At 29.2% G+C, this 23359-nt stretch overlaps 2 protein-coding genes across 5 annotated transcripts in view; one reads left to right on the top strand and one right to left on the bottom strand.

The window, feature by feature from the left end:
- LOC108721665 (sialin) overlaps positions 1-7513 on the top strand; it is a 12806-nt gene extending 5293 nt beyond the window's left edge. For all 3 annotated transcript variants that reach the window (XM_018446318.1, XM_018446320.1, XM_018446319.1), the window contains 9 exons: positions 4409-4596; positions 4805-4935; positions 5021-5126; positions 5259-5343; positions 5532-5752; positions 5936-6082; positions 6183-6315; positions 6441-6682; positions 7188-7513. In XM_018446318.1, the coding sequence (XP_018301820.1) occupies positions 4409-4596; positions 4805-4935; positions 5021-5126; positions 5259-5343; positions 5532-5752; positions 5936-6082; positions 6183-6315; positions 6441-6682; positions 7188-7403 (1469 nt within the window). In that variant the 3' untranslated portion in view covers positions 7404-7513. The remainder of the gene's footprint in view (positions 1-4408; positions 4597-4804; positions 4936-5020; positions 5127-5258; positions 5344-5531; positions 5753-5935; positions 6083-6182; positions 6316-6440; positions 6683-7187) is intronic.
- LManII (Lysosomal alpha-mannosidase II) lies at positions 4109-23359 on the bottom strand. 2 transcript variants are annotated; one of them, XM_018446317.1, is made up of 18 exons: positions 23183-23359; positions 22182-22284; positions 21623-21704; positions 21052-21237; positions 19269-19474; positions 18516-18652; positions 17731-17864; positions 15962-16175; positions 15680-15876; positions 15099-15301; positions 14000-14199; positions 13579-13789; positions 13358-13475; positions 12454-12730; positions 11806-12051; positions 11286-11435; positions 10869-11101; positions 4109-4124 (listed from the first exon to the last, which is right to left on the bottom strand). In XM_018446317.1, exons 1-17 carry the CDS (start codon positions 23309-23311, stop codon positions 10871-10873), a joined length of 3024 nt encoding a protein of 1007 aa, XP_018301819.1. In that variant the 5' UTR covers positions 23312-23359; the 3' UTR covers positions 4109-4124; positions 10869-10870. The 2 variants fall into 2 exon arrangements, with proteins under 2 accessions (XP_018301819.1, XP_018301818.1); XM_018446316.1 differs by lacking the exon at positions 17731-17864 and adding an exon at positions 17408-17541.

Genomic DNA, 23359 nt, shown 5'->3' with positions numbered 1-23359 from the left:
TTGATAAAACGGAACTACAACTCGTCTCGTGTATCAATATTTCTTTTAATATGAGAGGTACGTGTTTTTATTTATATCAATATATTTTAGCAAAAATCGTATAAAAAAAAAGAATGTAGGTATGTTTCTCTCGAAAAAGGCTCTGTGAATTTTTATAAATATCACACAATTACACAGATTTACATTACTTTGTTAGTTACGAAAACTTTCTATGTGATGAAAATAATTTGAAATGATAAGCATTACATAATCACTTGCGTGCGTGCACATTTATACAAAGATTTCAGGGAGTAGTCAATGCACAACATCAGGCGATACACATGACTTTGCGACACGTCGTTCGATCCAATGGAAATTCAAATTAGCAAACATTGCGCATCGTATTATGCGAACGCGTACCCGTCACGTGTAACGTATTAGTATTTTTCCGACAGTGTTTTATCCAAGCGTTTCTATCCACGTCTTCAATTTCGTACTAGCTGTAATTCGAGCTGCTATTTCGCGCCGTTCATTTTGTAAAAATAGACTTATGGAATAGGCAAGTTGCTCGTCCACGGTCATCCAATGCTGGTACATTGTCTGTTTAAAAAAAAATATATATATAATACGAATCAATATTTAGTACATACGATTTATCGAAGTTGATCGATGTGCAGGCTATACAAAGTATAGCAGAAACACCAATCAAAATTTTTAATGAGTTTTTTTTGAGAAGTAGATATGCAACGGGTTTGGAAAGTCAATTTGGTTATTTAGGAATAATTTTATAAAAAATCATTATAATTTGTTATTAGTGCTTGAATTCTTTGACAATTAAATTTGTGAATTTTTTATTTTTATTTTATTTTCAATAGTAAATTATTTATAAGAAAATACGGAATTATTCGGATTAATGGACACTGCACCAACCTTGACGTATCTTATCAAGATCACGATCCTGAGTGACCTTCGAAAGATTTTAGGTGTCGGTCGCTGTTCGCTTAAAAGTAATTAATAAAGTTTAAAAAACAATATCTTATTTTTATCATATACAATATTAAAAACTACCCTATACCCTTCCTGCCTAAGGGCGCTCGACTTTCCACGCGAAGGGGGAGGTGGAGTGAACCTCCCTTGGCATGGGAAGTTATATGCCTGTCATTATGTAGCAGAAATATGAAAGACATCATTTTTTAAATTATATTTGTTAATAACTTTTGAACGAATATTGACTTCCACCTAAAACCTTTTGAAGATCATGACCTTGATAACATGTGTCAAGGTCAAAGTCATTAGCGCGGTGTCCGTTAATCCGAATAATTACCGAAAATACTGTTCTTTGTTTTCTTCATTTCCTAGCATTATATATTTCGACAATGTAATTTTTAATTAAAATTGTTTAAAAATATGATTTACCTGGAGTTGTAAGAAAATTTAGCTTCCTATACATAAAACATTTTAAATTTTGTTTAATAGATTTCTTTTTAATATAATAGTTAGGACAATAGATATTGGACACATTATATATTCACAGCTATGCGAACCGCATGTTAATAAGATAAATGACTTGCGTTTAATGCGTAGGAAATTACCTAGAATGCTAATGTGATTTAGCTATCTGAACTATTATATTTTGTATCTCATGTATATTTTTTCTATGAAATCTCTGTGTGATTACTGAGCAAAAGAGAGAGAAAGAGAGAGAGAGAGATGTGTATGTACGTGTTAGTATTAATGTATTAGTGTTAATTACCACGGTAGTGGCGCTTGGCTTAGCGCCGAGACATTACCGTGTCTCTTGATATTATTGCGATTCGTATAGTATATGATCTATCAGTACGCAGTTGTACAAAAAAGTATTGTATTATAGCGGGAAGCGGTGATTCAAAATATTGTTTGTTTTATCGTTTTGTATAATGACGTTGCATATTTATATAATGATGTTGCACACTTACTCTTTTTATAAATGCAACTCGATATAATTTAAATCGTAGCTTGCGATTATATTTGCATATGTCATTACATCATTGTGTAAATATACAATATCGCGTTTTTGTCGATTATTATTAAACGCGCGTCGTTCTCTGAACTTTGAACATACGCATAGTTGTTCAAACGAATATACAGAATGTAATAAATGTTACAGAAGTAACTAAAACGACATGAAAACAATAATATATAAAAATAAGATACTGCATATAAGAATTATTCATAGATTACGTAATTCATTAAAAAATCAATTCTAAATAAAATTAAGTTTCTATATATTTATAGCATAATAATTGTTTCCATTAAATCAAGAATTAGAAGATAGTACTTATAATTTTATTTATCATTGAAATAAGATATAAATATAATGTTAAGTGTTTCATCTTTCAATAACAGTTATTGATTTAAAACCAAAAGTCGCAAAATATTTATTTCATTGATCAGGTGGTCCAAAATTCATTCAATTTCCATGAAAATCGATATTTGTGGGTTTTTCGAATAATTTTAAATTTTAGAAATCTGACTGCGGATTATTCATGAGTGACCCGAAAAACTTTCAGATATCGATTTTTAGGATTGAATAAATTTTGAACTACTTGATTAATGATTTAAGAATTCTAGTCAGTTCTTCATTCAATACAGTCGCCATACTGGATCCGTCATTTCGAATTTTGGAAATAAGACTATGGATATTGTTCATAAATGATTTGAAAAATTCAAATATCGATTTTCATGAAAATCAAATGAATTTTGGACCACCTGATCAATGAAATAAACGCGTTTTCTATAATTTTCATAAGTTTTTTATTCATTCTAACCGCCATATTGGAGCAGCCGCTTTGAATTTAAAAAAACGCCAAGTTTTTCCTTAAACCACATATAAAAACGAAAATTTTAAGCCCTCGAACGTGTTATTTCGACTTCATAAATTTTGCCCAGACACTTGTCCCCGTGACGTGGAACGTTCCATATATATATGTATACATGTATACATGTGTGTGCGTGCGTGCGTGCGTGTGTGTGCGTGTATGTGTGTGCGATATGGAAAAGATGAAAAAAATATCCATATAATACTAGGCAATGAGCTATGATGAACATAACAGCTATTTTCGATTTGATTTCCACCTATTCGTATTCTACAATTATCAGCAATTCCATAAAACTATGTGCAATCGTTAATACAAGAGAGAAGTAAAATTGCTCGACCAGGCACAGTTGCGCCGTAACCTTTTGAAGTAATACGTCAATGCTTTACCTTGAATGAGATTCTCTTGAAATATGGTCATGGTTGTTACGAGTATTAACGAGTTGCATCTTAATTAGTTTTGTAGTTTAAAACATTATTAACTATGTGTTTTAGTGAGATAGTATATATGTTAAATTACAAAATTGTAATAATAAATGAAAGGATAATGTGATAATAATAAAATTATTATCATATAATATTAACTTATTAAAACTAAAATAATTTAATGAAAAATGATAGAAATTATCTTTATATGTATAAGTTTTATCTTTAAAAATATTTTTTTATTTTATTTTCCATTGGAGTTTTTGTTTTTTAATAGTATGTATCGCAAAACGATTACGCAAATTGCATCTGCACTTTCGTTGGATATCATGTACTTAACGAGATGACGACTTATTGTCGAAGATCATCGTTCATTTTTTATTTAAGATTATTAGATATTATGTGCCGATTCAAAGATCATTCTCGATTTCGCGTTATAGCGGAGCGAACAGAAATGCTTCGCGTTATACAAGGTTTGCGTTGCATGCTCCAACATGTTCCAATATACTCCTACCATAGCTCTTACTCACTCCAACGCGCTTTATAGAGTGAGTAGGAGCTATGGTAAGAGCATGTTGGAGCTTGCGACGCGAACAAACTTACAATGATCATTCTTACATTATTCCGATATGAAATATACACAAGTAGTTTAACAACAAATTAAGATATTGCAAAAAGTTTATTAATTGCAATAGTAATAATAATTAAAATAATTTACAACTTATAAATGTCGTATTTCGTTAGCTTGGGGATCCTAAAAACGATTAGTTATAGTGTAAATAGCCTTTATACACAGATAATTTATGTATCATTGACACATCACTACATCAATATCCCGCTCACATATGCCACACATACACATAAATTTTCGTATAACAATTACGTTTTAATTATATGTTTAATTCCAATTTTTAGAACTCCACGCGATGTAAGCAAATATGATATTAAAATTGATATACTACTTTAATAATAATTATAAGTTCGTAAAAAAATTGTTTTTTAAATATATTGAATTGTCTATTAAATTACTATTATGAATTGTTAATACATTATTATTATGTCGTTGAGAAATATATTATATTTAGTAAATTGATATAATTATTATCTTAACTGACTCTCTATAATAATAGGTGTTCACGTGTGTTACAGAAAAGATCCCTCGGAGAGGAATTCTCGGGGCAATGATGTTCTTGGCTTGTATGTTCTCCTATGTCATTCGTACTAATTTATCCATATCTATTGTCGCCATGGTAAACACTACACGCAAAGATGGTGGCGTTGGACCAGCTTGCAGTGTAGCAAATATAAAAAGCAATAATAGTGTCGCGCTTAAAGATGTAAGTCTGCATGTAAAATTTGCACGAGAATATATTGTCAATCCACTAATTATTGATAAGAATATTGCGAATATACACACCAAAGTACAACAGAATTCCAATCAACAACTAAATTGGAGGGTTCACTTTTTTCAAAGTCCACCCTTCATTTGTTATAAAAAAGTATACGTTCTGTAATATTATAAATGTATCGGTTCTTACATTTTAGTTTGGAGAACGTTTCGAATGGAATCAACATATCCAAGGACTATTGCTATCTGGATATTTTTATGGTGTCCTACCGGCTAGTGTACCAGCTGGGCTTTTAGCTGAAAAATACGGAGGTTCTAAAGTAGTAGCGTAAGTATTATAATCGAAATAAATTAATTATTGTTAATCAACTGTCTATAATTATTGTACTCATTCTTTACCTTTGTGACAATAGATTCGCCACATTGATACCCGCAGTATTAAATCTTCTGATGCCTTGGGCTGCTAGTGTTCATTATGGTTTTGTCTTTGCACTTCGTTTTGTAATGGGATTTTTCGGAGTAAGTTACTTAAACATTTTATATATCTTTTCTAAGTATATTATTATATTTAATATCATTATATAAATCATATAAATTTTGAAGTGAGATACGTAAATTTTCAGTAAGACTATAGTTAATATTAATTTATAGGGCGCTGTTTATCCTGCTCTCCACGCGATGATTGCCAGATGGGTACCTCCTGGTGAGAAAGGCATGTTTGTGTGGACTATGCAAGGTATTATTCTTTTCTTCATTTCTTTATCTTTTTTGTAGGTTATGTCAAGACCTTTGAAATGGTGTATAGTATTGCCAGATACGACCTCTGTAGCGCTTTGTACATAGCCGCGAAATTCAAAAGACAAAAAAGCGGAAGGGAGATATTTGACAACCTAATATATATTTACACTGTTTTCTTTTTTTAAGGTGGTCCATTCGGAACCGTGGTAACATTCGCTTTATGTGGTGCGGTGATCAGTGCTTATGGATGGAAAGCTGCATTTTATGTTACAAGCGGGCTTATGTTAGTTTTTTATGTTTTGTGGGTATTTCTAATCTACGATACACCGGATTTGCATCCTGGTATCACAGAAAAGGAAAAAACGTATATAAGGGAACAAATAGGCACTACCGTCTCGAAACAAAAAGTATGACATGTATAATAATTATTTCTTTTATATTTTATTTTTTTATCACTTAATACATTATTTGACGAAGAATGTACACGCACGCACGCACACACTCTTCGTCAAATTGGATATTAAATGATAAAAAATAAAAAATAAAATAAATAATTATAAAATAAACTAATGTTTGTAACTCTTGTACAGGTCCAATTACCGGTGAAAGCAGTCGCTACATCTCCACCGTTCCTAGTATTACTGTGGGCCCATTTTGCAAACATGTGGGGTATTTATTTCATCGCTACAAATGGACCCAAATACACATTGGAAGTCCTTGGTTTCAATATGAAATCGGTATTTTTTATGATTTTGTTTCACACATAAAGATTGTTTCAATTGTAAAACGATTTTACTTTATCATTACTAAAGACATTTCTAATATTATTATGTGTAGGGTGGCGCAATAACTGGATTACCTTACATAGCTAGATTAGGTGCTGGAGTATTATTTGCAGCAGCGGGCGATTATGTGCGAAGGAAGAAGTTCTTATCTTTAGGCTGGATAAGGAAAATATTTATGCTATTCTGTAAGTAATTTGAAACAGTTATGTTTGTCGTAATTTTTCGAAATTGAGTTGTTTCGAAATTAAAATGTATATGTACGTAGACAATTGTTATTTAACTGATAATTCATAAATATGACTGTTCACAGCTCACATGGGACCTGCAGTGTGTCTAGTAGTAATGACATACGTAGGTTGTGATGCTACAACTGCGATAATAATGTTAATACTGGCGTTAGCCTTCAATGGGGCCGCTTGTCAGACCAGCTTACAGAATCATCAAGACTTGGCACCAAATTATGCTGGTTCTTTATATGGAATTATGAATACATTTGGTAGTTTTCCCGGATTCATCATTCCACCCATTATTGGCGCTTTAACTAATGAAAGAGTATGTTATCTTTCTACATCAAAATTATGTTAAAAATACAAATAAGTTTTTTAGTTTGTGAAAATGTGATTTATTAAAAAATATACCATAAGCGTGTATAAAATAATTTTATATATTTTTTTACATTTTTATGTATTTGTGCGTTTTTGTTATTATATGTTATTATATAATTGTAGATACTTTATTTCATATTATTTTTTATTTTATTTATATTTATTAATATATTATATTTTGTACAGAAATTATGCGTTTCGCTGGTTATCTCCGTGTCCAAATTCATTCTTAAAATGCCAACGTTTCGTAAACATTGCAGCAGTTCACTTCATTGGGGTGAGGAGCAGCCTGGTACAGAGCTGTTCCTTCGAGTGATTCTCTTTGTATACGCTGTTTTTTACGAAAAGTCTAAAAATAAATTTCGACACGAAAATAACTCGCGAAACACATAATTTCTGTATAGAAAGTGCCCGTGGAAGCTTCAAGAGTAATATTATATTTTGTATTGTAGAACGGCGTGGAAGAATGGCGTATAATGTTTTGGATATCGGCGATAGTATTTATATCGGCAACAATTCTCTTTTGGCTATTTGGATCTGCGGAAATTCAGTCGTGGAATGATTCGACTCATACTAAAGTGCCTACTGTTTCCGAAGAGGAAAAGCAGATAAACGAAACAATGAAAGATGGGGTCGATACGGAAGCTGAGGAAAATGAACGTCTCTAATGAATTAGGAAATAAAATAAAATGAAAAAGTCCATACAGCACAAAAAAGTTGTAGAAGTATTTTATTGCAAGATTGCAACATTGCAAAAACTTTGCGAAATGTTGCTGCAATAATGATGCAACAATGTAAAAGTCTGTTTTTAAAAATATTGCAATACAATGTTGCAACAATACAATATGTTACATTATAATATGTGTTGGTGGTTTGATAATATTTTAAATGGATTATATTAAAATATCTTAACACATAACTTTCAAAAATATAAATTTTTTAATTAATTTTTATACAGAAGAACCAAAAATTGTGAAAATACACCTTATTTACTTTCGTCTTCAAATTTAATTTTAAGAACTTATCTTTTTAAAGAATTGTTAAAATAAGTAAAAAAATCTCTTAATTCTTCGCCTTTTATTCTATCTTATATAAGTTTTTATTTACGAGAGAATAGAATTCCGTCATATCCATTTTGTAGCAGTGGCGCATACTGATTGCGGCCGAGGCATAGAAAAAATATTATTTTTCACAATATTTTTAAAAGGTTACTGCAACATATTGCTGAAGTAATATTGTAAAAAAATTTTCATGATTGCATTTTAATATGCAATGTTGCAAAGATATTACTGCAAACTTCTGTGTTGTATGAGAATATATTTATGTCTGTACAAAAAGTAGTAGTACAGTATGTCAACAAGAGAATAAAATTTTGCAGCATAAAATTGCTGCAAAATTTTATCTTTTTGTTAAAATGTCATACTTTATACACAATTACAGACCAACGTTTGTACAGCTTCTAATTGTTAGATGCATAAAAAGGTAATTATTAGATTAATTATTATTATATCAAAATGTGAAACAGGAGAATTGAAATGATGTACAGAATATTCGATTAAGGTACGGTCAACGTGATACTACAAATGTTCAAAACATTCTTTATGATTGGTCAATTAGTAAAATTCTTTTTTCTGATTGATCAATTAAGTGCTTTGATCGTGCCCATAGAATATTCAATACGTTTAGAATATGCTCCAGTTACTGATACACGTTGCTAGAATATCACGATATATCTTTCATCAAAATCTGATTTATTTTTTTAGATAAAGAGTTATTTTTTCACTGCTCTTTTTTATTATAACTACATATATAAGACTGTGGGAATTAAAACTTAGATTTTATATACTATTCATAATTTTCAAGCGTTTGTATCATTTTGAATGTTAAGTATTTATATCACATATTTGATATTACACTTTGTCATTCATACATTTGAGGAGTGTCACGATCGTTATCATCAAATATCCAGAAGAGGAGGGCTATAAACGTGGTATTCAAACAATGTAATATATTGAAATGTAAGAATACTCTGTAGTGCATTTTTTTATTTGGTGCCAAAGTACACGTATGTTGCTCTCATTTAACACTCGACAAAACTGTCGATATATTTAATACTAGATTGAGGAACCTTGGCATTGTCTTCAAGCCAATTAAACAATCCAGGTTACTCGATATTACAAATACATTACGCTTGATACATTATATAAATGATTATATATATATATATATATATTTCTTGTTATACGTAATAAATCCTTCTTTGTGAAGCAATTTCATAGCTGTGATAAATATTGGCACAATAGTTTAACCGCGATTTAAATGATCTTAATTCTTTGAAACTATAAATCATTTCAAAGGACATATCTCAAATAAATGCAAAATATATTGAATACGAGACCTCATCTTTACGTAACAACTTGAACCCCATTGATTACGTATAACAAGAAATCTGTATTATGTATATATTCTTCCCGTCATTTACGAGCGCTCAAATGTGTACAAATGTAGTTATAACGATAATATGAACTTATCTTTTAATTTTTATTTATGCGATGCATCCGTGAAAGAAGTGGCAATGTCAAGATTGAACTTTTTGCATCTAGAGAAAGACATTGCGCTCGTGAATAAGCGGAGAAGAAATACATTTTGTTTGTAGATCATGTGAGAAGTGTCACGTACAATATGTTAGAAATTATACGTTTGCATCGTAGGAAAATAGATACTAAATGTGTTGTTCCTACATTTGAAAAAGACGATCATTGTTCAAGTTTCCGACGCAATGTTTATCGTGCTGTCAATAATAACGATACTACGAATTACATTAAAGCCTGTGTAAAACAAATATTTATAGCAATAATATTTGTTGTGCGTGTCAATTGTAAAAGAAGATACATGAAGATTACAACTCGCTGTTTTAAAGTATATACATAATTAATAGCGCATCACGTAAATATGCGTTATAATATTATTGATTGTTAAGTTGTACCATCTTTTCAAATCATTACGATTTCCATATCTTCCTTTTCATATATTTTTATAATTAAGTCATGACAGCATTTGTTTTATGAATTTCTCATAACAAATTGTAATAGATTTACACATATATTGTATAAGGAATAATCGAATATAGTTTCTGCGATTTTATTACATAATAATAAAGAAAGCCGCATGTATCCACAAGTGGTCAAATTTATTATTTATTAAATTTTAATTAAATAAGTCTTTTGTTTTCTGTCTTTCTTGACTTTATGCAATGCGTTCAACATAAAAACTTATTTTTTGTAATTATATAGGGTGTCCCATTTCAATGTCTCACCTCAAATAACTTTTTTATTTTTGATCTTAGAAAAAAATGTTTTAGACAAAAGTTGTATGGCTTTGAGGGGAACATAAGGTGATATGTCATTAGTTTGACCTTGAATGGTTGCTTGAAGGTCACGTGAAGGTTATCTTCAATTTCTTAAATGGAAACCTTTATTTTTCATTGGATATTCTTGTAGCTTACCTCGAGAGCTTTCCAAAACACTATAATAAAATATTTTTTCATCAAGTACTTTTTTAGTTATGATGCTCAAAAGTTACAGTACCTCCGGCATTTAGCAATATCCAAGGTGTTCGACCGACGGCTAAAACCTCTTGAATGCTGTTCAGGATCATATCCTAGATAACATTTGTCAAGATCAAGACCATTGGAGGTTATTCCTCTTATTTTCATTTTTACATTAAAAATTAATTTTTATATAAAAATGAAAATAAGAGGTATAACCTCCATTGGCCTTAATCTTGACAAACGTTATCCAGAATATGATCTTGAACAACATTCAAGAGGTTTTAGCTGTCGATCGGACACTTTGCATAATGCTGGCAGTTAATTTTATTACAGTGTTTTGAAAAGCTCTTGACATCAACTATTAGATTTTGGCATCAAAAATAGGGTGTTCCATTAAAAAAAATCAATTTGACCTTGACCTGACTTTGGCGACGCCACCCATGATCAAATTGATCAGTAAATAGATCTTTTTGAACCCTACAATTTTTGTATTTAACGTTTTTCTCAATAACACTTTCCTAAGGAGTTATTTGGCCGTCCCGGAACGCTCCGTGTATATATATATATATATATATATATATATATTTAAAGAGATATTCGTTTTACTGTGAGAATAAATGTCCGTATTTCCATCGGTTTCAAGAGAACATTGATTACATTGTCATGAACTCCCACAGTTTGTCTGCTTTCTTCTTCATTCTGGATAATATCATTCATCTCTGGTTCCCATTTCATAGGTTTATTTTCGCTCAATAACTGATTAGCTCCTAATGTGGTTTCTTTGATCGATTCAATTGAAAATGTCGAGAACAGATTCTGTTGAGATAAGTTAAAAGGATTGTAAAAAAATTTTTCTTTTATTGTTAAAGCAGCTTCTAATTAATAATTTTGATTAATTATCACAATCAAATTTTTGTAACATATGTTGTTAGTAATTTCAAAATATATATATACAAATTAAAGACTTATTTTTAGAAGAATTATTTTTAGAAAAATTTACCTGAATGTTAACTTCTACTGGTTGAGACATTCGCTGAGCCTCACCGACTTCAAAGAGGTGTTCCAATCTTAATAAAATTGTATCATCTTTCCAAGGTTCTAAGGTAAGAATGTGCACATTCGATGGCAATGCTTTATTGAGACCGGAAGTCTGTAATAATATATAAACGTTTATTAATGAAAACATGCCGAAATCACATTTTCTTACAAAATAATTAACAACCGATATAACAAATTTTAGTAGATTATTTTAACCTCTTCAGACCTGATTTTATTGGAATTATGTTAAAAATTTTTTTTTAATTCAATTCATGCATGATTTAATAAGTAACTTTTAACAATTTTTTTTAATTTTGATGACTTTTCCGTATATATTATTATGTATTGTGCTCGCGTGCAACGGCACAACTTCGTCGCGCTTTCAGTAAATGAAATCCTCGAAAACTCTTACCTCACGAGATCTGCAAGTATCTATTAGCTCGTTTTACTATTTTTAAATAGAGATTAAAAATTATACGTACTAAATTTTTGAGTACAGCACATATGTTTTCGATATCGCTCAAATTAACTGGAGCACCTAAGATCCACGGATGCAGAGCCAACTTAAGCGCCAATTCCTTTTCCTTCAATACGAATGTATCCGTGTTCTTGACTTTACCTCCAAAGAGATAGTGCGTACCTCTCACTACCAAACCTTCGCCAAAAGCAGTTTCATTCAATGCTTCATCTACACCAAACGCATCGTCTTTTAAAAGTCTTCGATGAAGCTAAAAGCAATTTTAATTATTATATGCATTAGTTATGTAACATTGTTATTTGACTTTATGTTATATATATATATATATCTTAAAATTTTATATTATATTAAAATATGTACACATGAAAGATAAATCCACAATAATATTAATAATAATTCATAATGTCTTCTTTATGATAATAAACTTGCATTTCTAATTTGTAAAACTTACGTTGTAAATGCAAAGTAACATTTAAAAATGGAACTTCAGATTTGAAATAAATTTTACGTATTATGAACTTACATTAATCTTGTATAAATATTTTATTATATTAAATAATTATACATACATATCTAGTAATAACTTCAATTTTATTAGAGATAGTAAATAACAATAATTACAAAAATTGATCAATTGAATTTGAACATTTACCATCAATTCAACGTCACCGTCCTCCAAACTGCTTCCCCCCTGAGCACGATCAACAAAGACATTTAATTTCAATTGCTTCTTTTCATCTTTGAGTGTAATTTTACTGGTCACTGGATAATAATTGCCAGATATCGGCTCCATCAATTTCAAGTTCCATGTTGATCGATAATTTCTCACACGCTTTAACATCTCTCTTCCATTGCTATCCGTGTAAAACGTTTTGTCTGTTTGTAGATTGCTGGAATATCTCGTGACTATCTCTTTACCAATCTTATCCCTAAAATAAAGCAATTTATAATCATTATTTAATTAATTTTTTATATTTATTCAAATTCAGATTTTATAATTTTTATTTATTAATAACATTCAGAAAAGTTTTATACTATATACACGAAAAAGATGCTTTTGCCGACATATTTCAATGAGAAATTAAAAATTTAGCTGGACAGATCCGAAAATAATTTTGTTAAACTATTAAAATAATTATTTAAAATATTTAAGTGTTGATAACAATATTGGCAAAAGTTTTAATATTCTAGCAATCAGTTTAAGCCCTATATAATGATTTTGATAGTTCGAACAAAATTATTTTCAGATCTGTAACTAAATTCTTAGATAGGTATTCCAGCAAAACTGTTCTTTCCGCGTAGAAATATATAAAACAAATATATATATATACAATAATAAAAATATAATTAGACTTAATAATATTAAATGCTAATATTAAATACTTATAAATAGAAAATATAATATTTTACCATTAGTATATTACTAAGAATATACGTAGAATTTTATAAAATTAGAAAAAAAGAGAAAGAATTTTAAATTAAATTTTAAAGATTTTTCAGAGTTTCGTATTGCATAGACAAGAATTAAGTATTGCAATAATAGAAGCCAATAGTACTTGACAGGTATTGGTCCAATGAGCCAATCAAATTCAATGTGCTCTTCTTCTGAATAAATTCGAACTACTTGACTAACCCAATCGTTTATTGTATGATGAAGTTCTTGCAAAATAGGACCTATAAAAATAAATTTTATGGAGTATTGCATTTATGATATATCATTAGAAATAAAGTTGGCTCAAAATAAAGTAAGTAAAAAAAAATATTCTGTTGATAATACCTTTATATATTTTATACGACCCGGTGTTTGCAAAATTCCTGGCCGATAATTCTTTAGGTCTGAAGATATACGCACCAGATGATCTATTAATAAAGTTCTTGTTATTACCCTCTGCTCCTATGTAGTAGTGGAAAGATTGTACGACGTTCATGTTTTGCTTATTCCAGTGTACTGTTAAGTCACCGTTGGTATTAACGGATATATTATACAGCTAAAAATTTGTATTCGATTTAATTTGATTTAATAATTCGATTGTTATTTTCGAGATTATTCGATGCTTGCTTTATCTCTCTAAATAATATTTTAATGGTGTGTGTGTGTGTGTATATATATATATATACATTATATATATATACATATATATATACATACATTATATTTTAATGTGATTTATATTATACATTTGTGTGGATCTATTTACCTCATTACTTATGAAGTTGGCTGACTGAGGTTGTTCAATTACATTTTCTTGTATCTTTTTGGCGATGGCATAAGCTAGTATACCGAGAGGAGGAATATCTAAAGCGCGGAAAACGACTTCGTTTGTCGCGTTGCTCTTTCTTCCTGGGATTTTCTGAACTCCTTCGGGAATCGGTACTATCTGTACGGTTGGATATACTCCTGTTTAATCAAAACTCTATGTTATGTATAGCAAAAGTTTATTAAAATTATTTTAAACCATAACCATATTAATACCATATAAAATTTACTTTAACCACATAAATTTAATTATTGTAAAAATAGCAGAGAGATTACATATTACTTGATATATCTATTTCATATGGAAAATATTGCATACATTCTATAATTATGATATAAAAATACTTGTAATTTTTAAATATACAGGGTGGTCCACTATCGGTTTTTTGATATCACTATCTTAATACTTTTATATACAGAATAATTGGAAGAACTATATTGTGTAAAAAAAAATCATACAATTCCATTTAAAAAAGTGGAGTTGACGTTCATATCTTTTTGACGTCTCCACCTAGAAAAAAAAACAACATGACCAAAATACATTCCCCTCGAAATCGTTCCACTTTCAAAACACTTTTAAAACATTTTTTATTCAAAAATAAGTGAGATATTTCAGATGGTCGATTTCAGTGGACCACCCTGCATATTCATATTCCTATTTTGGAAATTCTGTTCCCTCTTCCTAATTATATTCTTTTAATTTTGGACTATCTCTAACGTAATGTTTTTAAATCTTTGGACGGTAAGTAGGATAAGTTGACAGAAATCATATTCTTTTAATTGATGGAGGAGGAATCAGAACTGCCTATCTGTTTCTTGTCGCATTAAAGAGGACTCAAACTAGGAATTGAAACGTCTGAGTGTTAAAGTTTATATTATCCATATTTTTACGATTATTATGAAATATGTTTATAGTATTAATTTCGGCACTGTTAACTGCTGCAGCTATTATTAATCTTATTTGATTGGTTTGATATTTATATTTATATTAGTTTATTTCACGTTCTAATATTTTAGATTGAATGTACGTATATACATACCATCAGTGAGTGATTGAACAACATAAGAATTTCCTTGAACGGGGACGCGAATGTAAGTAGAAACAGGCCTACTTAGAGGGTTGTATACTACAGCCATAAACGTATCGCTTTTTTCGGAAAATGCACACGAGCTAATATTTAATTGCATACATGTGAATATCTTAAAGGATGCTGCTGTACTATTTTCCATTCCGGACCATTTCCTGTTTCATAAACATTGACAAAAAATTGGCTTTTTAAATTTTATAAAATAACAGTAGATTTGTAATGTTTGTATATACAAGATGTCTGGTAAGTTTTGACAAAAGGCTCGTGTGTAGATAGAACGAACTAAACTGAGTCGAAAAGTCCTCTACCATTTTGCAATTTTCACAATAGTTAACAAGATATTAATTATTAAAAATCGCTGATAATTACTAAAATCGACGCATAAGCTGCATAAGACATCTTTAATATATTTTTCAGAATTCTTTATAAAATATCTTAAAGATGTTTCTTAAAGAACTCTTAAAAGTATATTAAAGTTGTCTCATGCGTCAATTTTAGACATTCTACTCAATGGATTGGTAGAGAATATTTACCCTATAGCTTTCGAAATTATTTCTCCAGCGTGATTCACACTCTCATATAATATACGAGAATAATCGTTCGCGACTAATTGTTTTTCGGTACCGGTGACGGCATCATGATGTTGCATCACTCCCATTGCTTCGCGAAAATGTTCCAAGGGCTCGTCATAATTTTTTAAATTTGTTAGGGCAATAAGTTGTTTGCTTGCCTAAAAACAAGCAGTTTGTTATTTTGAAAATGTCGCTTATTTTAATTTGATAGATCAAAATTTTAATTATCTTTGATCATCTTACTTGCAACATATTATTCCCTTCACGCTCAAAGTATTTCACGGTTGGTCTCGATGAGAAATAGCCAGTCCAGTAAGAGTGAGGATCGCTCGCATATGGAAAGAAGTCATCGCTCTTAGTGGACCACTGAAGATTCAAATCGTTCAAGGCCTTCAAGTAGCATAAGGGTGTCGAATAAATTACATTTACTGCAGAACCATTGCGCTGATTAGTGTATCTAAAAAGATTATAAAAAACTTTTATAGTATCAAATTACATAAAATATGTTAATATTTTCGAATTATTTTATTAAGATTCGATAATAATTGAAATTCGAATTGTTTTGAGAATTATCAAAGATATATCATTTGGTTTCCAGTTATAATTATTTTTTATATTATAGACATAAAAATTTAATAGAGGCAAACAACACGAAAAAAAACTTTTAAATTAAAATATTGACATAAAGTCTGCAAAATTCTCTAACTTAAGTTACATAATGTGATATAAACTCATCTGTGTTCTGACTTTAATATTAATACCTAATAACATTTCTTTAATCTCTTTATTATTAAAATCTGATATACTTTGAAACCGTCTTCCCTAGGTTTACCTTAAGCTCTTTATGAGGAATGTATCTTCATTAAATCATATTTACATGCTCTTGTTCACAATGACCAGTTAAACTAATCTGACTATTACTTAACTAACGAACTAATTAATTATAGCAAATATTACAGCAAATATAAAAACAAATATTAAAATAAATATTGAAACAAATATCAAAGCAAATAACAAACCAAAATATTAAAGTAAATATCCTTTTTAGGGGAGTCTCTCCAATGACCTTGTCCTTGACATATGTTGTCAAGATTATAATCCTTAGTAACTTCCAATAGGTTTTAGCCGTAGCTCGTTACTTGTTAAAAAAGTTATTAAAAAGGAAAGTTTGAAAAATAATGTCTTTTTTCACTATATAGAACAAAAATTACCTGCTTTAAAATATATTGTATTTTACGACTTCCATACGAAGCGACTCTCACCCTACCTCCCCCTCCTATCTCCCCCCTCCCCTACTCTCTCCCTCCCTGCTTAGGGGCGCACGACTTCCACGCAAAGTGACTCTCATCCTACCTAGTAATTATCAAACCAAGTAAAATACCATAATTTATTGAAACAATAATTAAATTTCGGTTGAAATCGAGAACCGAAAGTTCGGTTGTATGTCAATTTTAGCCAAAGAATATAAGTACTTCTTCTTCATAAATATCATAATTTAATTATTGAAACAACAATTACACATATTAAAATTAATATTTATGAAAAAGAGCTGGTATGGTTTCAGTCGAAACTGACACGTAATGAGTGTCCGTTTTCAGTTTCGATAAAAGCTTCGGTCGGACTCTAGTATTAAATAATTGCAAAAGTTAAATTTTACAGAAATATTTCTTTGAATTAATAGCGACTTACTTGATCAGCTTGTCTAAGTTACCAAATACCATGTCAGCCTGTTGATAATGGAAATCATCCCCCATGGTGATAATAATGTGGTTAGTTTTGTAAGTACGTGCTTGAATCTGTGCATATGTCAGGAACAGCTCCACCTGCCAATCGCACATAATTTTTACTTACCGTGGCACGAAGACGGGATTTCATCGTTCGCGAAAAACCACTTCTGCCTTACTAGTGATGTCCTTTGCGAAGCAACATTGCTTTCTTTTTTACTAGATCGTAAGCGTCGAATATATTTAGAGAAGTGTGAATTGTAAAATTTAAGCATTTGGCGTTAATACCTTATCAGCTTATCCAAATTCATGAAGTACATTTCCGCGTGCTGATAAGTGAAATCTCCTCCCATCGTCAATATGATATGTTTTGTACGATAATAATTAGCTTGCGTAACTGCATATCTCAAAAAATCATCGATCTAGTACAGAAATACATCGTGTAAATTATGATTTTCACATAAAACAAATTTGAAAAGAAAATTTTTTTCCTTACATTCCTTTTAATAAAAAACGGATATTTTATTTACGAAATAAATGCAATAATTACGAATAATTTTAATTTGAATAGTTTTATGTTTTAATTATAAAAAATATATGTATTTTAAACACATTATTTTTTATTAACAAGAAAATCTCATCAAATTAAAATTTTTGATTTTTAACTAAACTTTTACACAGATGTTTCAGTTGGAAATTTATATATCTAATCAATCGCTATCAAAAATATTTTCAGAACCGATATCACTAGTCTCAGGCACAGAAAAGGATTTTTTCTTATAAATAAATATAAAGCCTTTCCATCGTTTAAGTTTTATCATTAAAATCAAAATTTTCAAGCGGTAAAGGTTCTCTATTAAATATTTATATTGCTTTTGATAATTATATTTTTTCTATTAAAATTGTATTTTGTTAATATCTAGCAATTATAAATAAATTGGTACAAAGCATCGCATAAGCCTTGGTTGCTAATTAACGCTTGAGACGACCTCGTTAGTTTATCGTTAGAAAGTAATGTCAATAATTATCATTCTGCTATGTTATAGTCTACGTATATGTATTACGTTACATACCCTTCTGTCGATGTTATAGTCTGGGCTATCAGGGTCATCGATCATTGGTTCATCGTTGCATAAAACATCGAAGCAAAATCCTGGTGGTGGACTGTAAGTGTTGAACATTGCAGTCGTGAACAAATTCGCTCGCTTACCTGGAAATAAAATTGAATATTGTATAAGTTTATTCATTATATAATATATGCTTATTTTGTTTGCAAGAAGAACCTATTTTTACAGGGTGTCTCATCACGAAAAGGTGTTAAAACTAATCAGCTGTTATTTTCGAATATATTATTGAAAAAACAAAAATTGAAGAAAGGAATGTCTACAATTTTTAATGGATATAAATAAAATTTAATAAAATGTTTATATATAAACTTATTGTATTGATTAAAAATTTTTAATAATTCTAATAATTAATATTTTCAAAGTACAACTATTTATACAAAACTAATCCTTTTTTACAAAAACGCGTAAAAACTTTTTCTAACATGTCATTTTTAATATTGCTGACAATTTTTTAAATATTGGTACTAAATCTAGTACTTTTGGCATTGACGATTTTGAAAAATGATTATTAACTTACTAGATTATTAGCATATTTTTCATCCATAAAATAAACTTATATACAAACATTATACACAAACATTTTATTAAATTTTATTTGTACCCATTAAAAATTATAGATTTTCCTCTTTTCAATGCAAAAAAAATTTTTCTTTCTTTTATAATTATTATTGTTCACCATTATCAAAGATACTTTCTTACCTAAATTTGGACTGCTTTTCCAGATAAATTCCATCGTTTTATTATTCAATCTTTCCTCTTTATCTTGATAATCGATACGACCAAATAGCATTCCATCAAATCCCATCTGTGCGAATAAAGAAGCTTGTTCTCTGGAATGACCGAAAGGATCTATTTGCCACCCAATACGCGGTCTGGCACAGCTTCCAAATGTGTCGTTGAGTCGCCTATACAGATCAAGAATCAGCAACATATAAATTAAACTGATTGTAAATAAAAAACGCCTCAAGTTTTTCCTATTTTATCCTCGCTTATTACGAATTAGTTGAATAATAAATTTATCGCAATCTATTACAAGATTAAAGATTAGAACTTTTTTCACTTGTGTGTGCGCTAGTTAAATGCATAGATTAATTGAGTCTTGATCGTTTTTTCTTGTTCTTCACGTATCTTGATATTACACATGTGTAAAGGCAATATTGAAATTTCATCTAATTACAAATGTAAAGTTAATATATTAGAATTTTCGATTGTATATGTACAATGTAGATGTCAATTGTGAATTGTTTGAATCTAGCATATTTTACCTTTAGATTAACGAGTGTAAATTTAGAGAAAAACGAGTACCTTGCTAATTGAGTGTCATTTTTTTATATAAGCCAATGGATAACTTATTCGACGCGACAGTTTCCAAATCCTATTGTGAAAATATGATTTTGTTATAGCCACTTAAATTATTTATATTTACATATACAAGTGTGCATATAAATATATTTGTATATATTTTTAAATTCTTTGAGTTTATTTCAAACAATTATGTATGTTAATTCATAAAGAATTGCTTAAGAAGTTGAACTTTTTTTGAGTTTAAATGCGGATCAATTGTGCGCTATCTGGATTATATCTTGTGTTTCATATATGTCAATAGAATCATTAGATATGTAATAAACGAGTAAGAAAAGTATATATAATATATTGTAAATTATCAATTTCAATTATACTCATTGTCAGTTTCAAGGGTCTCACTGACGTGCTTATACATATATACAAGGTGTTCCATTTTAATTTCTCAGGCAAATATCTCGAAAAATATGGAAAATATAGAAAAATGTAAATTTTAGACAAAAGTTGCATAGTTTAGAGGGGGTCACATTTTGGTCATGTTGTCTTTCTTCTAGATGGAGGAGTCAAAAAGATATAAAGGTCATCTCCACTTTTTTAAATGGAATTTATAATTTTTTTTACACAATATAATTCCTTTAATTATTCTGCATATAAAAGTATCAAGGTAATGATACTAAAAAACCAATAGTATGTGAGATATTTTATACTTTATTCCGGTACATATTGACATAAAATACTCAATAACTCATAAACTATTAATCTCATTATTCTATTCATAAAAGTATTAAGGTACGATTATCAAAAAATTAATAGTTTACGAGTTATTTAATATTTTATTTTATGTCAATGTATGCCAAAATAAAGTATAAAATATCTCATAAACTATTGGTTTTTTGATCACTACGTTAATACTTTTATATGCAGAATAACTAAAGAAATCATATTGTGTAAAAAAATTTTACGATTCCATTTTAAAAAGTGGAGGTGACCTTCATATCTTTTTGGCGCCTCCACCTAGAAAAAAAAACAACATGACCAAAATACGTCCCCCTCTAAACTATACAATTTTTGTCTGAAACATTTTTTTATATCTTCCATATTTTTCGAGATATTTACCTGGGGAAGTTAAAATGGAACACTCTGTATATATGAGAGAGAACAAATACCTATATATTTATACCTGAATCCCCATGTAAACTGATCCACTAATGAATGATAGTGAGTACAAGCTTCGTCGTTCATGCTCCATGCTCCTCCAATGATTTCCAATCGCCCTTCGTTGATTAACATCTTGACGTCAGCACGTACGTTTTCATCTTGCCGTAACCACCATTTCCAGAAGAAAGCGGTTTCCACGTAAATAAATCTGCAGAAATAATTGAGTAATGTAAAATTTATATTATAATATATGTTAAATAATATAAAATTTGTCAAATGAAATTTTTTTTATAAAGAAAATTGAAAATATCGTAAGCTTTTGAAACGTCAAACTTATCATAAAAATAATAGGTGTAATAACGTTAAAATATAATGGTCTGTATTTAGAACGCGCTTACAACGATGTTAGTGTACTAACATACTATACTTTATGTTACGCATATAATAGAATTTCAAAGATAAAAGCGCATTCTGAATACGGGCCATATTTTATATATCTACTTATCTGATAATGGAATGATGTTTTTTACATATATATGTTGATTTTACGAATCTTTATCGCATCGATTGTGTATTATTTCAGATTGAATTACCTTCTGCTTGGGTTAGCTAACAGTGCTTTGATAACACTGTCGAGAATATACTGCACACCAGCCTTTTGGATTGTAGAGCGACCTTGGTGAATACAAAATTTTTATTAAAAGGTAAAAATGAAATCTATTAATGTTGAAATCTAATAATAAAATATTAAATAATAAAAAATAAGAAATCTCTAATCTTTCTTAATAAAAAAATATTACATCTATTATATTATACATATAGTGATACATGTAATATCGTTCCAGGAATCTTCTAAAATGTTTCTGAGCTTGTAAGGAGCTTTTAAGCTTTCATATCACATATGTACACACACATATAAGAAAGTATATAAGAAAGTAATAATGATCATAACCAAAACAATCTTCATGCGTGCAATTATATCAATTAAAATATTATAATTGTGTTTACATTGCATTATTTTCTTATACACTTTAATTTTATTATATCTCTTCTCTTTCTCAAAAGTATAATAAAGATATTTTCTCTCTGTCATATTTTTATTATAAGTTTTATACATTCTTTTGTAATTATATAGTTTTATCATTTACTTACTTCCAAAGTAATATTGATCGACAGTCTTTAACCAACCGACATCGTCATGAGTATGTGAAACCATGTGAATGTTAAGTTTGTTAGGATGTGTGGCATGACACGCCTGAAATTGATAAAGTATATGCCAGATATGTTCTATTTTTTGTAATTATAAGATTTTATAATACATATCAGATGAATTAAATTAATGGTACGTAAATACATACATAGTACGCATCCACCTCCGATTTTCCTGTAATTTTATAAATTTGTGTATTTCTACTCGTAGAATATATTTTGAGAAAGAAAATCATCGCTTGAGTCCCGTTTTTTTTTTAAATTAAATTTCGAAGTTTTTTGATGTCGGTAATTAGGAAAATGGTAATTATAAAAAATAAATAATAATTATAAATGATGTTTTTTATAATTTTAAAGAAATGTTAGATTTAAACTCCAACCCACATAAAGAGAATTACAAAGGTAAAAAATTTTAATCACTATTCTCTGTTATACTTCAAATTATATAATAAAAACTAATTTTTGTTTTTAATTAATTAAAGCAGAGAATCTTTTTTATTTTAAAAAGAATAAAAAAGAATACAAATTTTAAATCACAATTATTTTCTGCTATAATTTAAATATATAATTTAAATATAAAAAAATTATATTAGAACTAATTTTTTATTAAATTATTAATTAATTAAAACAAATAATGTATATTTTATTTTTAGGAATTTATTAATGTTAGAGCATATAATGCACCAATTATCTTTAAACTTTAAAAATAAAAAAACGGAGCTTGAGTGATTTTCCTTCTCAGAATCTACGCATGGAAATATACAAATTTACAAATTACAGGAAAATTGGAGGTGGATACTGCATAATTATCAAATTAATAATTTAATAAAAACGCAATTTTTACGTAGCAGACATACGAATTCGAAATTGACACTGATCTTTGAAAGCGGAATTGCAATGTTGTATCCTTCCTAATTACTTCAATTAGCAATTAAATTACGTACCTCATAGCCACATTTCTTGGTAGCAGCTGCATCTGGTGTAGTTCGTGGTATTCGTGCTGTATCGCCAGAGGCAAAAAACTGTGCGAACGCAAGTAACAGAAGAAGAAACTGAAAATTGTATCGCAACATAGTGAAGATGGTTGCTTCTTCCTACACGCCAATGTAACTAATGAGATA

The sequence above is a fragment of the Mycetomoellerius zeteki genome, unplaced genomic scaffold (genome assembly GCF_001594055.1).
Source record: "Mycetomoellerius zeteki isolate Tzet28-1 unplaced genomic scaffold, Tzet1.0 scaffold179, whole genome shotgun sequence".
In the NCBI taxonomy this organism is placed as follows: Eukaryota; Metazoa; Arthropoda; class Insecta; order Hymenoptera; family Formicidae; genus Mycetomoellerius; species Mycetomoellerius zeteki.
The sequence above is the reverse complement of the archived record's forward strand: the minus strand, read 5'-3'. Positions and strand labels throughout refer to the sequence as shown.

What these genes read in the sequence shown, in the direction of transcription:
- LManII (XM_018446317.1), bottom strand. Translation starts at nt 23,311, where the DNA reads ATGTTGCGATACAATTTTCAGTTTCTTCTTCTGTTACTTGCGTTCGCA. An exon ending in TTAGCTAACCCAAGCAGAAG is followed by an intron (nt 21,238 to 21,622) that starts GTAATTCAATCT and finishes TTATTTCTGCAG; the next exon opens with ATTTATTTACGTGGAAACCG. An exon ending in AATTTGGATAAGCTGATAAG is followed by an intron (nt 16,176 to 17,730) that starts GTATTAACGCCA and finishes TAATCTTTTTAG; the next exon opens with ATACACTAATCAGCGCAATG.